This window comes from Anabrus simplex, chromosome 1 (genome assembly GCF_040414725.1).
Source record: "Anabrus simplex isolate iqAnaSimp1 chromosome 1, ASM4041472v1, whole genome shotgun sequence".
NCBI lineage: Eukaryota > Metazoa > Arthropoda > Insecta > Orthoptera > Tettigoniidae > Anabrus > Anabrus simplex.
The window spans coordinates 1,422,170,542-1,422,183,816 of NC_090265.1; the positions used below are offsets into that span (position 1 = coordinate 1,422,170,542).

Genomic DNA, 13,275 nt, shown 5'->3' on the forward strand with positions numbered 1-13,275 from the left:
ACCTACTGAAGAGCTGTACCAGCACACTGACAGACTCACAGACATGATCAGGAAATGCAGACTAACTTTTTATGGGCACATACAGAGAATGGACAGAAACAGACTTACAAAGAAAATCTTTGATGTAGTAAACAGTTCAAGCAAGAAAACAAATTGGTATCATGAAAGGAAGACTTAAGGCAGGTGGGGATCAACAGGCAAATGATAGGACACAGAAAATAATTCAGAAACAAAATTAGGAATACAAGATTTATAGTAAATGAGAAGAAGAAGAAGACAGGAACATTGTGGACAGAACAAAGGAAACAGGAGCACAGCCAAAGGATGAAGAGATTTTGGAAGAGAAGAGGAAGAAGAGAAAGAAGTGAAAATTGTGTCATCATGAGATATTCGAGTTCAAACACTGTCCATAAGGGCAAAAATTATATGAATGAATGAAGATAATATACATCAAGAATGAAACACACTACAAGAAAATTGAAAAACTCTCAGATACAATGCGAAGAAGGATATTTTTTAATGGTCATCTTCTTCTCAGAATGAACTCTAATAGGTCAACCAAATCCTTGACTTCTTCCGTAACCCAAAACAAAACAAAACTGGTTTAAAGAAACTGAAAAAGACCTGGTAGAATTAAAAAATACAGAAAATTCACTATTCGGTCGAACAGCTAAAGTAATAACTAAAGAAAAAAAATATAAGGTTCCAAAACAAATCTACATTAAAAGCCAAACCTATTATCTCGGAAGATGAGCGGAAACGAAGATCAGAAAGAATGAAGAAATACTGGGCACTAAGAAAAGAAAAACACACAGGAAAAGAATTGATTCAATGTACCCCAAAGAGGGTGAAATAATAATAATAATAATAATAATAATAATAATAATAATAATAATAATAATAATAATAATAATAATAATAATAATAATAATAATAATAATAATAATAATAATAATAATAATAATAATAATAATAATAATAATAATAATAATAATAATAATAATAATAATAATAATAATAATAATAATAATAATAATAATAATAATAATAATAATAATAATAATAATAATAATAATAATAATAATAATAATAATAATAATAATAATAATAATAATAATAATAATAATAATAATAATAATAATAATAATAATAATAATAATAATAATAATAATAATAATAATAATAATAATAATAATAATAATAATAATATGAACACCCCAGCTTCACTTACAATGTCATTCTCCACAAATGAGGAAAAGATCGTTCTATGGAAAAAGAAACCTCTTCATGGGCGGTATCCAAATGAGTTAAATCAGCCATATATCGACAAACAAGCGTCGCATGAGTGGCTGACACATTCGGATATATACCCAGAAACAGAGAGCTTCATGTTCGCCATACAAGATCAAGTCATTGCCACAAGGAACTACAGAAAGCATATACTACATGATCCGTCTGTCTATTCAGATCTGTGCCGACGATGTAATACATCTCCAGAAACCATCCAGCACATAACCTCAGGTTGTCAATTAATGGCAAACACAGACTACAATTATAGACATGACCAAATTGCAAAAATCATTCACCAGAAATTAGCCCGACAAAGTAACCTAATCCTTTGTACCACAGCATGTTGGAAGTACAAACCCCAATCAGTCTTGGAAAGTGAAAATTACAAAATTTACTGGGATAGAAGTATAATCACTGATAAAACTATTACCTGCAATAGACCAGATATAACTTTTGTAGATTAAAAACAAAAAAAACTGCTTCATAATTGACATAGCATGCCCTAATACTCATAATCTTCAATCAACACATACAGAGAAGATTTCAAAATACACAGATCTGCCACAGAGATAAAAACCATGTGGAAACTCAACAATGTTACCATACTTCCAGTAGTGATTGGATGTAATGGTATTATACCAAAGACACTACACAGGAGCATTGAAGCCCTTAATCTCCACCCTCTCACTTACAGAGAATTACAAAAAGCAGCAATCCTGGCCACTTGCCATATAGTAAGAAAGTTTATTGGCATGAACCATTCACCATACACAGAGGACTAATGAAAATCGTCCACTAAAAATTTTGGCCGTTTGTATGTAGTAAATATCTCAAAAATATCTGTCAGCAATGTTAAGTATATACCGATATGTATGAAGCATATGTGCGTATGTACCAAATAGTACTTCTTCCATGCACATTGTACCGAAGAAGCTCATAAACCCAATTATAAAATTGTGAATAATAATAATAATAATAATAATAATAATAATAATAATAATAATAATAATAATAATAATAATAACAATAATAATAATGACAACAACAACAACAACAACAACAATAATAATAATAATAATAATAATAATAATAATAAGTACTTTTGCTATAAGGCGAGAAAGCAGTGTTAGACTATATCGTCTGTCCCTAGCTCCTTAATGTCAATATTTTGTTGCTCTCTTGTGAGATACGAAATGTGACTTAACGATATGACATATAATTATATAATTGTTCTCAGGTACAGAAAAAAATTCATAAAAAGAAACACCATAAAGGGTCTCTACATGCTGAGCCAAAGGCAACAATGTATGTATACAAAGATAACTTGAATTGTACTTGAAATAATAAAATAATTACACCATATTCACAAAATTAGCACATACTTGTTTCATAATGTCCACTACAGCTCTTGAATTCCAATGAGTCCTCCATCATCACTTCTGTCGTCATCACTGGATGACATGCTGTCGGCTCCCAGCGGGATCGCAAAGGACTCTATAATGTCAAATGGTTCCTCATCCCTCATGAAGTCTTTCTCCACTTTCTTTGTGTGTTCACATTTACGCTTCTAGTCTTTGGCGGATATTGACGCGAATTTCTGTTTAGCGAGTTTCCGTACGTCGTCAATAGTGAAGGTGACGTTGTGAGAAACTACCCAGTTCTTCACTTTTGCCCACATTATTTCAATGCTGTTTAATTCAGGGTGATATGGGGGCAGTCGAAGGACCAAGTGTCCGTACTGTTCCATGAGTAGGACGTAGGTTTTGTGTGCCGGCTTGTGCAATTTGATAAGCTCATAAAGCTCATGTTTGTACATCGTCTCATGGTGTGGAATGTCCCTATTCACTAGCCATCCCTCTGTGGGTGGGGGTGGTGGAATAACACCCACGGTATCCCCTGCCTGTCGTAAGAGGCGACTAAGAAGAGCCCCAGGGGCTCTGAACTTTGGAATGTGGGTTGGCGACCATGGGGACCTTAGCTGAATCCTGGCATTACTTCCACTTACGTGTGCCAGGCTCCTCACTTTCATCTATCCTATCTGACCTCACTTGGTCAACTCTTGTTGTTTTTTTTCCCGACCCCGACGCTATTAGGTTTGCGAGGGCTAGGGAGTCTTTCATGTTCACGCCCTTCGTGGCCCTTGTCTTCCTTTGGCCGATACCTTCATTTTCTAAGTGTCGGACCCCTTCCATTCATTCTCTCTGATTAGTGTTATATAGAGGATGGTTGCCCAGTTGTACTTCCTCTTAAAACAATAATCACCACCACCACCATTCACTAGCTAGGAGATCATCGTCACTTTATGTGAGCTGGAAGTTGGAACACGTTCTACCTCCTTGTTGTGATATGATGCGTAGTCAATCACGAGAACACTGCGAGGTGGAAGATTAGGAATAAGCATATGTTTCACACTCTTAAAAAATTGTCACTATTCCTGTCATCGTGGTGGTCGCCACTCTTGCTGCTAGACTTCTAGATTAGCAGACAGTTCTCGGTGAAACCCATTTCACTGCCAGCATGTACAGCTATAAGTATTTTTCCTTTTGACATGGGCGCTGATATACTGGATATTGAATTATCAGACCAGCCTTTGCTGGATACATGGGACGTTGTATATAGGTTTCATCCGTGTAGACTATAGACCTATCCTCCGCCCGATACTGGGCAATTTTTTCCTTCAAATAAACAAATCTTTTGTATTTTATGTCATGTTTTTCCATTAGGATGCGCTTGTTAGTGTTAGTCTGTTTCCAATGATATCCTAATGATCGAAAGATTCGCTAGACACTAGTATTGGATCCTTTGAAATTTAAGTCTTTAACTAACTTTGCACAAATTTTTGAAACTGTAGGTAAACATTTTTCATCTAAATAAAAATTGTTAACAATACGACGTACGGCACCTTCATTAAAGTCGTCCAGTCCAGTAAAATTCTTTGTGCGCATTCTGTTTTTGTTTGGTGTTTCAAACAGACTATCCATAGGTTTTCCTAAGCCTATCGCTTTTCGTTTTTCGCTCTTAATCCGTGTCACAGAACTTTCTGACACTCCAACAGATGCTGCTACTCTTTTCTGCACTTTATTACAATCTATCACAAACTTTTCTTCCACTGCCTCCCTTTCCATAAAGCCTATAATGTTCAGAATTGCTGCACGAGTCTGACTCTTAGCACCTTATGATGCAGGCTACTTTTAACGCCTTCCATACTGTCACACATAGGCCTAACGCACACCATCACTAACCACAGATACTACACAATGAGAAATAGAGAGGAGCGCGCGACAGCTGAATGTAAACTAATGCACTGAACTGTCCTTATAGCAGGAGCTCTGTTAGGAGGGGATGCGCTACGTGGGATAGTCCAAAGTGCGCATGCGCTCCCAGAAGTCTTCCTAGCTGGCCCGATCTCTAAGTCAACATATGGGCATGGTCAGCACATGATGGTCGGCGAGGAAGAAGTCGCTTTGGATGGAACAGTGCAGACTCTTGTTGATCTACAAAGCCTGCCAGGCCATCGAGGATAGCAAAATGTACTAAGGGAAGTCCGAAGTCCCACATGACATGCAAAACGCCACATTGAAGGAACTTGTGCCGCTACAGCTTGTCGTCTTTTTATTGACGAATCCAAGCTGCACCACATCGAATGATATACTGAGGTTGGAGCCCACGAAGTTCTGTACAATCCCATCTTCACCCTGAGGCAATTAATGGAAAAGAGTTGGGAATATCTGGGCATGATATTCATAGGTATGATAGGCATATGATAGTGTTCCCATGGAAAAGCTGTGGGGAAACCATGGTCAAAAAGAGACTGGGTACACAAACTGTAGAAATGGTGCAAGCAATGCACAAAAACTGTATCAGCAGTGTACAGACCCCATTTGGAAAGACAGGATGGTTTAGAAATGAAACTGGACTAAGACAGGGGAGTGTGCAGTCAACTCTTTTGTTTCTAAATGATATGGACGAAATTGTAAAGGAGACAAAGGAAGCATATGGGAATAGGCAGATGAAGTTATTACCATTTGCAAACGATATTATGGTCTGGGGAACAAACAGCAAAGAAGTACAAGGACAACTTGATGTAATGAACAAGAAAATTGAAAAGTATGGTACGAAAATCAGCGCAGAGAAAAGCAAGACCATGATGATATTAAGAGGAGAAAGACAAGGGAAAGGCACTGTGAAAATTGGTGGCCATAACCTTGAAATTGTTGACTGTTTCAAATACCTAGGGAGTGAATTAATGCAGAATACAAGGCTGGACATGGAGATTAGCAAGAGGATGCAACAGGGATGCATTCTACCAGAGTGTAAAAAACCTTGCCTGGAATAAGGAAGTACCAAGAAAGTGTAAAGAGGTAATGTACAAAATGTATTATGCATCCATTATGACCTATGTGGCTGAGACCTGGACAATGACAAGTAGGGAGGAAAGTAGAATTCAATCCAGTGAAATGAAGTACCTCAGTAGTACGATAGCTGGGCTGAGTGGCTCAGACGGTTAAGGCGCTGGCCTTCTGACCCCAACTTGGCAGGTTCGATCCTGGCTCAGTCTGGTGGTATTTGAAGGTGCTCAAATACCTCAGCCTCGTGTCGGTAGATTTACTGGCACGTAAAAGAACTCCTGCGGGACTAAATTCCGGCACCTCGGCGTCTCCGAAAACCGTAAAAGAGTAGTTAGTGGGACGTAAAACAAATAACATTATTATTATTATTAGCAGTACGATAGGAAAGACAGATTAAGAAATGAAGATGTGAGAAAGGAGGTTGAAATGGAAAACCCAAATGAGAGAATTGATAGGAGTAAACTAAGATGGTTTGGATATGTAAAGAGGATAAAGGAGAAAATATCAAAACAGATGATGGATATAAAGTTCGAGGGAATGAGAGTGAGGAGACCAAGAACAAGCTGGATCGATTCAGTAAAGAAGGGTGTAAGAAGAAGAAACCTGGACTGGGACAAAATGATGGAAAAGGAATGGTGGAAAAAGGGGAAAGATGGAGAAGTGCCCCGGCCTGGCAGGAGCTGGATAAGGGGAAAGGAAGAGGAAGATGATATACAGAAGACAGATTTCTGTCATGTCCCATGCAGAATGTTTAACTGTGGTTTGTCTGGATACAGACAAATAAATAGATCACCAATGGTCTAATATCAATTAGGTTCTGGAAAATTATGTATATTAGTTCATGACTGTAGAAAAAGAGCAAAAGTGCATGCTGGTACTCTGCAATGTAGTCTAGGCAGCACTATCGAACAGAAGTTTTACTGGTAATTCACGTCTTCTCCACTTCACAAGTACAAAGTTTACACTTACCTTTCACATCCTCTTGAGTATGCGATTCTGTATTGAATAATGTTCCTAAATCTGATTCAGAAAATGAGCCGTTTTCATTGGAGGTAGTCACTGGATCCAAACATGTAAGGTCATCAAAGCCTCCAGGAGGTGGTAATGGTATGGGGAAGTCAGCTGCTGGAGGTGTAGCCAGACTGTTCTCATCAGCCCTAAAAACACAAAATTTTAAACATTATATTGAGACAAATACTTAGAGAAAAGGAATAGCAACAGCACCTTTCCAAGCATAAGTGATTCAAGATCAGTGACGAAAAATCATCTGAAATCTCTTGATCACATACCAATTAAAACAAACAACCGAGTTATTTAAAGACCAACTGCCCAAATGTGAAGTAGGAACAAGTGAAGAGGAATGTCATAGATTTAAGAAAATCCTGGTGGACACTGCAGTCAATACTGTTGGCAAAACAAGTAACAGAGTAAGAGAAAAAGAAACCCCATGGTGGAATGAATGTCTGAACAGCAATAAAGGTGAGAAATGAAATGAGGAAACTAAGAAATATAGAATGTCAGAGAGATGTGGCAAGGAATGAAGATAAGTTAGAACTCAGTCAGCTGTACAAAGCCCTGAAGCTTAACCCATTAATGCCCAGAAAATATTTTTTTCGAGTTTTCTTGTACTTTTTTCAACATCATTACATCTATAACCGATCCTTGAAGCAAGAATACTTAAAAAATCTGAATATTTCAATTTTAAGGACCATTTTTTTGGCGTATGATATATCATACTCTGGGCAGTAGGGGGTAACATATTACACCAAATATAGTTATGATTTACTAAGAACAAAAATAATTTATTGCAACATAAATTAGAACTAAAAACAGAATGCTGATCTTATAGATGGAACTTAAATAATTCAGAACCCTCTGGGGCAAGGAATACTCATGGGGAAAGTCCCTACTCTCCACCTATCATATAATGTGTTAGCATGACCTGAAGCGAATTTTGAAGCCTACTGTTGTTTTTGTAATACAACAGAAACTTATTAGTAACAGTAACCACAGAAAACATCGTATTGTTTGTTTTCATGATTCTCTCCATCACGATTTAGTAATCACTTCATCATATGGAACTGAACAAAGCACTGGAGTGAACTTACTGACACTCCACTCTTGAACGCATGATGGTTCTGGCACATCTCTCTCTGTAAACTTCACTGACTTCTTAAGCTCTTTGTTTACCCAATTTCTTTCTTTCCTTACTTTTTCTTGTGGATTCTTGGATTTATTCCATTCGGAAGATACATCAATGGATTCTGTAATTGTAGGAGCCTTCTGTAGTGGTACTTGATTCTCATCAGCTGCAGTAAATACTCTCTGAATTTTCAAAAATGCATACATCGAGTCACTCTTCTAAGCCACACAGAGTTTTCTTTACCCTCTGACCTCGATTTCCTGCCGAACTACGCCCTTCCCTACATCCCAAGCTGTAGCACAATCATCATCATCACTAGGCCCATCGTCTTGATCACTGTCATTGCTATTGTCGTATCCCGGCCAACAGGTGAGACGCCGAGCGGTGAGTGGAATCACCTGATGGCTAACAACAGTACTAAAAACGAAAGGGATATAAGATGGTAATTTATAGGCGTTAGGTAAGTTGGTTGTTAAGAGTTGAAACTCATATGATTTCCTATATATGTGCGTATATTGACAGATGATGTACAAAGAATATACACGTACAATTGAAGTCGGTCACGTATTGTGACGTACTGGAACTAGCCTTCCTCAGAACGGCTACTCCAAGTAAATGCAAGTGGACTCTAAAGCATTAGAGTCCCACTGAAATGCTAAGCGATGTTAAAAACAGAGTATCGTGAAATCTCACAGAGATTCCTCAAGCTTTAAGTTGCCAACTACGATAAAACCCAGAAGAACTCGGGCTTAAGTCGAGAATCAAAGTATGAATGGTGAATACCAAGTGTTAGCACCACCATTCAACCTGATCTACTAAGAAATATTCTAAGTAGCGAGACCGCTTGGAGAATTGATCGCAACTCTCTAACGTGAGCGGAAGGCAAGGCTCCCAAGGCGAAGACTAATGCAATAAGACGCTTGTTCCTTCAATTACATACGTATTTAAAGGGACTAGCAATATGATATGAGGGTCTCCCCTCCTCTCAGATAAAGCCTTACTGGCTTACTATTGGTGCTACCACCTCCCCCATGTATCTCAAATCCCACACTGTGCACGTGGCAATATTTATTAACATGAACTTGACTTCTCGCCCTTAAACCTATGCTCATAAAATAACTCCCCCATTTCTAATACTTGTCATCATAAACATGACACTGCGTCCCGTTTCACTTAATTGGGTCGCCCATTAATTTTAAGTATGGTATCCTTCAAACTACCCCCATTTGCTTGCCATCTCCAGACGACAGGACGTGACTTTTTAGATTTGTCCGTATCGACTTCCTCGTGAGACCTCTTGACCTCACACAACTCTGTTTTTAACTGTCATTCTATATCACCCCCAACACATGGCTGCTCCGACAGCAAGGCCAATGGATTGAGTTACCAAAATAATCACTATGTATTACTTATGTGCTGCTACTTGATGAAGGTTCGTGTCCCTGGACATGACACCTCCCCCCTTAGGAAAGAAACTAGTTGCCACACATGCAACTGGTTTCCACCTGAGTACACGTACATACAGGGTTAATTACCGCATGTACCTTACATAGCACATTACATTTTAGCAATATTACATTACATTTCATAGATACACTTCAACTTATTACATTTTGACATTAATACAATTCTCTTTACCCTTCATACAATTAATGTTCATAATACATTTCACATTACAATTAACATATTTTTTCACAGTAAACCATATTGCATTAATACATTTCATTTCATATATTCCACAGTACATGTAGTACTTAATATAACACAGTTTAGATTTAACATCTAATAGATATCAATTTATATGTTTCACAGTACATATAACATTTCATTTTTTTTTATTTCACAGTACTGATATAACTCATTTACATTTTACATTTCACATTTTTCATTTCACATTTTACAGTGATTAATACATATCAATTTATATATGTCACAGTACATATAACACTTCATTTTTTTTTTCATTTTACAGTACTTAATATCACTCATTTACATTTCACATTTTTTCATTTCACATTTCACAGTAATTAACACATATCAATTTATATGCTTCACAGTACATACAACTTTACCTTCCAGCCTTCTCTGGTCGGTTTTTACTTCCGTACCAAACTCTTGGAATGGCCGGCTTCGAGATTGCATTAGCAACTCGGTTCCCCTGACTATACTTCTTGAGTAAGTCTTACAAACTTGTGCAGTCACTGCTGACACATTATCCGTACCAAACTCATAGGAATGGACGCTTGGACCGTGCCTCTCTCGACACGTCCGAACTGTGCCTCCTTAGGCCAGTCTCACAAATTTTTGTGCAGTCATTACTGACACATAACCCGTACCAAACTCATAGGAATGGACGCTTGGGTCTTGCCTCCCTCGACAAGCCCGAACTGTGCCTTCTTAGGCCAGTCTCACAAATTCTTGTGCAGCTATTACTGACATTACCCGTACCAAACTCATAGGAATGGACGCTTGGGTCTTGCCTCCCTCGACAAGCCCGAACTGTGCCTCCTTAGGCCAGTCTCATGAAATTTTACCTTAACATAAGGTTGCCTGTTCGACTCTGCCCCTTGGCAAGTCTTTTTTTTCGTACTTTAACAATTTTAAAGTTACATTTGTTACATTACAGCCTTAACACTGTCTTACTAGTGATTCATTACTTATACAATGGTCATTGAAATTTTTACTTTACTAATGTGGTTATGTTCCCTCTTTATTGCCTCCTTGGCTCTCTGATGAGAGACCTTTCATTAAGCTCTATACTGGAAGTAGTAAGATCTGTCATACTTCTACCCCTGCGCTCATTTACGCGCTTACCTCTTACATACTCCTGTCTATCAAAATGCACTGTGACGTCCTCGTCTGAACAATGTGAGTTAGGACTATTAATTATAGTTTGGCGGATACATACCTTTCCGCAACACTCATCTCCTAGCTCTGACAGTTTATGAGTAAGTCTAAATCTTTTGCAACATCTTTTGCAAAAACAGCAGGAACATAATAATAACAAAATAACAGCAATTGTTCCTCCACCTATATAAGACAGAAAATTCAACTTATCCAATTTATGATTTTGCTTTAATTCATCCTCCTGTTCAAGTATTAATTTTTCAACTGCCTCTACTTTATGACTTGCTAATTTTAATTCCTCTGCATGGTGAAGCACATTTACCAACGGTATCTTTCCTTCATCCTGCAATTGACTCAATTTAGTGTTAATTCCTAAATGATCGCAACAGTCATACTGTAACAATAGATCAGGTACAAACCCTTGATCTTTGGTACTATTTGTTTTAATTACATTTGAAGATTGAATTTTTGATTTTGGCCCAAAGGCCGTACATCTATTAAACATTGTTATTATTCCTGTACCTGTTAACTTAGCATCACTTGTGTGCAACTCTTGACATACTACTGTTATTTTTACCTCCTGTGGAGCGATATAAATCCATTTATTTTCTCTTAAGGGAAACCACATTACTTCTTGTACTCTAATTACATTTTTTTGACAATCTTGTGGCATAACCTGTGCCCCTGTCAACAATTTTACTACACATTCCTCATGTGAATGAGCTAGTTTGATAGCAACTCTTGTTTGCATACCTTAAGTTTATCATTCAACCGCTTACAATTATTAATTTGATTTTCAGTTAACATTACATAATTTTGCCTGTTCTGGTCCAAAAGAATAAATTCATTTTCACTATTAATAAAAACAAAGTTTTCTACCTCACCATTCACTCTTGTTGGGAATGGTATAACCTTAATAAGATCATATTTTACCTTATCTACCAGAGGTACCTTTACAATGTAACCAAGTATTTCTTTAGTAATGAACACTTCAATCTCTGCTATTCTAGTTATTAAATAGCCATAAGCCAGTCTCAACTCAACAGGTAATGTCATTCCTGGTGGGAAATTATTCTGTGCCTTTGAAAACGACTTTATTATATCACTAGGACTTATAATCTGAGGTTGTAAGACTCCCTTTTGAGCCAACATTATTCCATTTAACAGAATCTCATAATGATCTTTTAATTGCGCTAAGAATCCTTGCGTGTCAATGAAATGCCTATTGACCGCGATTTCAATCTCCGTTCTCCTAAATGCGCTTTCTATTTGCTCAGTCTCATCCTTCAGATATCCCCGTATTGTTGCTATATTATCGCTTAATTCTTTTTCGTTCTTAGCGACGTCATACAATGAGCTATTCATTGATTGTAACGTACTTTTTACTACAATCATCTGTTCTTTCGCGACTTTTAACATCGACAAATTCTCTGATTCAAGATCCTTAATGTGACTTTGATAATAGGCTGCATCTTGCGAATCTAAGGTTCCGAATAAAATTTTAGCAATACTTCCTACAAAATTAAGAACTCCTCGCTTCATTCTATTCTGATCTGAATTTTCCTTCTCCTCAGTCTTAGTTGTTTGTCTTATTAATTCACGCAAATTTTGAGTTTTATTTAATTGCATAATTAAAAGCTTTACCTCATTCTCACACGTATATGTTAAATTTACTTCCAGTTCTGAACACAATCTCATGGTTCTCTGAATGTATTTCTTACCAACATTATACGCATCATTTAACGCTTCTAAATTTACATAAGTTACTACCTTCCATTCAGTGTTATAGAGTTGAACTTCACCTAGCTTGTCGAAATAAACCCCTGGGGTGGATTCATATGGTTGGAGCTGGAAATCAATTGCCTTTCCTCCTTTCGTAAATATCGCCATCACTGCGATCGCCGCTGTTATCAGCGCCATTGACCTGCAAGTAACAGATTTGTGTTACCTTGCGTTGCCTATAATTTATTACTGATTGTTCACAATGTATTTACATACAATTTTCCTTCTCATTTAAATATATAACTTTAATCGGTTACTGTGTACTGTAACGCGCTTCCCTCGCTTATTCATATTCAAAACGCAGTTCACTCCTGAAACTTCCTGTACTGTGTACGGGCCAACAAAGTTTGGACTTAATTTTTTGCTACGGCCTCGCCTTACTGAATCATTTCTTAAAAGAACTTGGTCTCCTATCTTAAACGTTACTTCGTTTATTCTTGTATCATACTGGACTTTATTTTTCAACTTGGTTTCTATTAGAGTTTTACGTGCTACCTCGTGACTTTCTCTAAGCCTTCGAGCTAATTCCTCCACATAGCTTTCGTGTTCATTATAATTCTTCTCGTTTGGTTTTCTCTGCAATGTCCCTGGTATATTCGCCTTTCTTCCAAATACTAATTCAAATGGTGTGAAATTAGTTGACGTACTTTTCGTTGTATTGTATACGAAAGTTGCCATTGAAATGAACTTATCCCAATCGTCTTGGGTTCCACATACATAGTGTCTCAAAAATTCAGCTAATACTGCATGAGACCTCTCTAAACTCCCGTTTGACTGTGGCCTAAATGCGGCAGTATGAATCTTCCTAATATTTAATAATCTACATAATTTCTTCATTACTTCGCTCAAAAAGTTGCTACCTTG

The 13,275-nt window shown here is 37.2% G+C and overlaps 1 protein-coding gene across 3 annotated transcripts in view; it reads right to left on the reverse strand.

The window, feature by feature from the left end:
- Positions 1 to 13,275, reverse strand: part of LOC136858382 (uncharacterized) — a 523,023-nt gene that overhangs the window by 480,329 nt on the left and 29,419 nt on the right. For all 3 annotated transcript variants that reach the window (XM_067137884.2, XM_067137885.2, XM_067137886.2), the window contains exon 3: positions 6,609 to 6,796. In XM_067137884.2, coding sequence (XP_066993985.2) covers positions 6,609 to 6,796 — 188 coding nt within the window. The remainder of the gene's footprint in view (positions 1 to 6,608; positions 6,797 to 13,275) is intronic.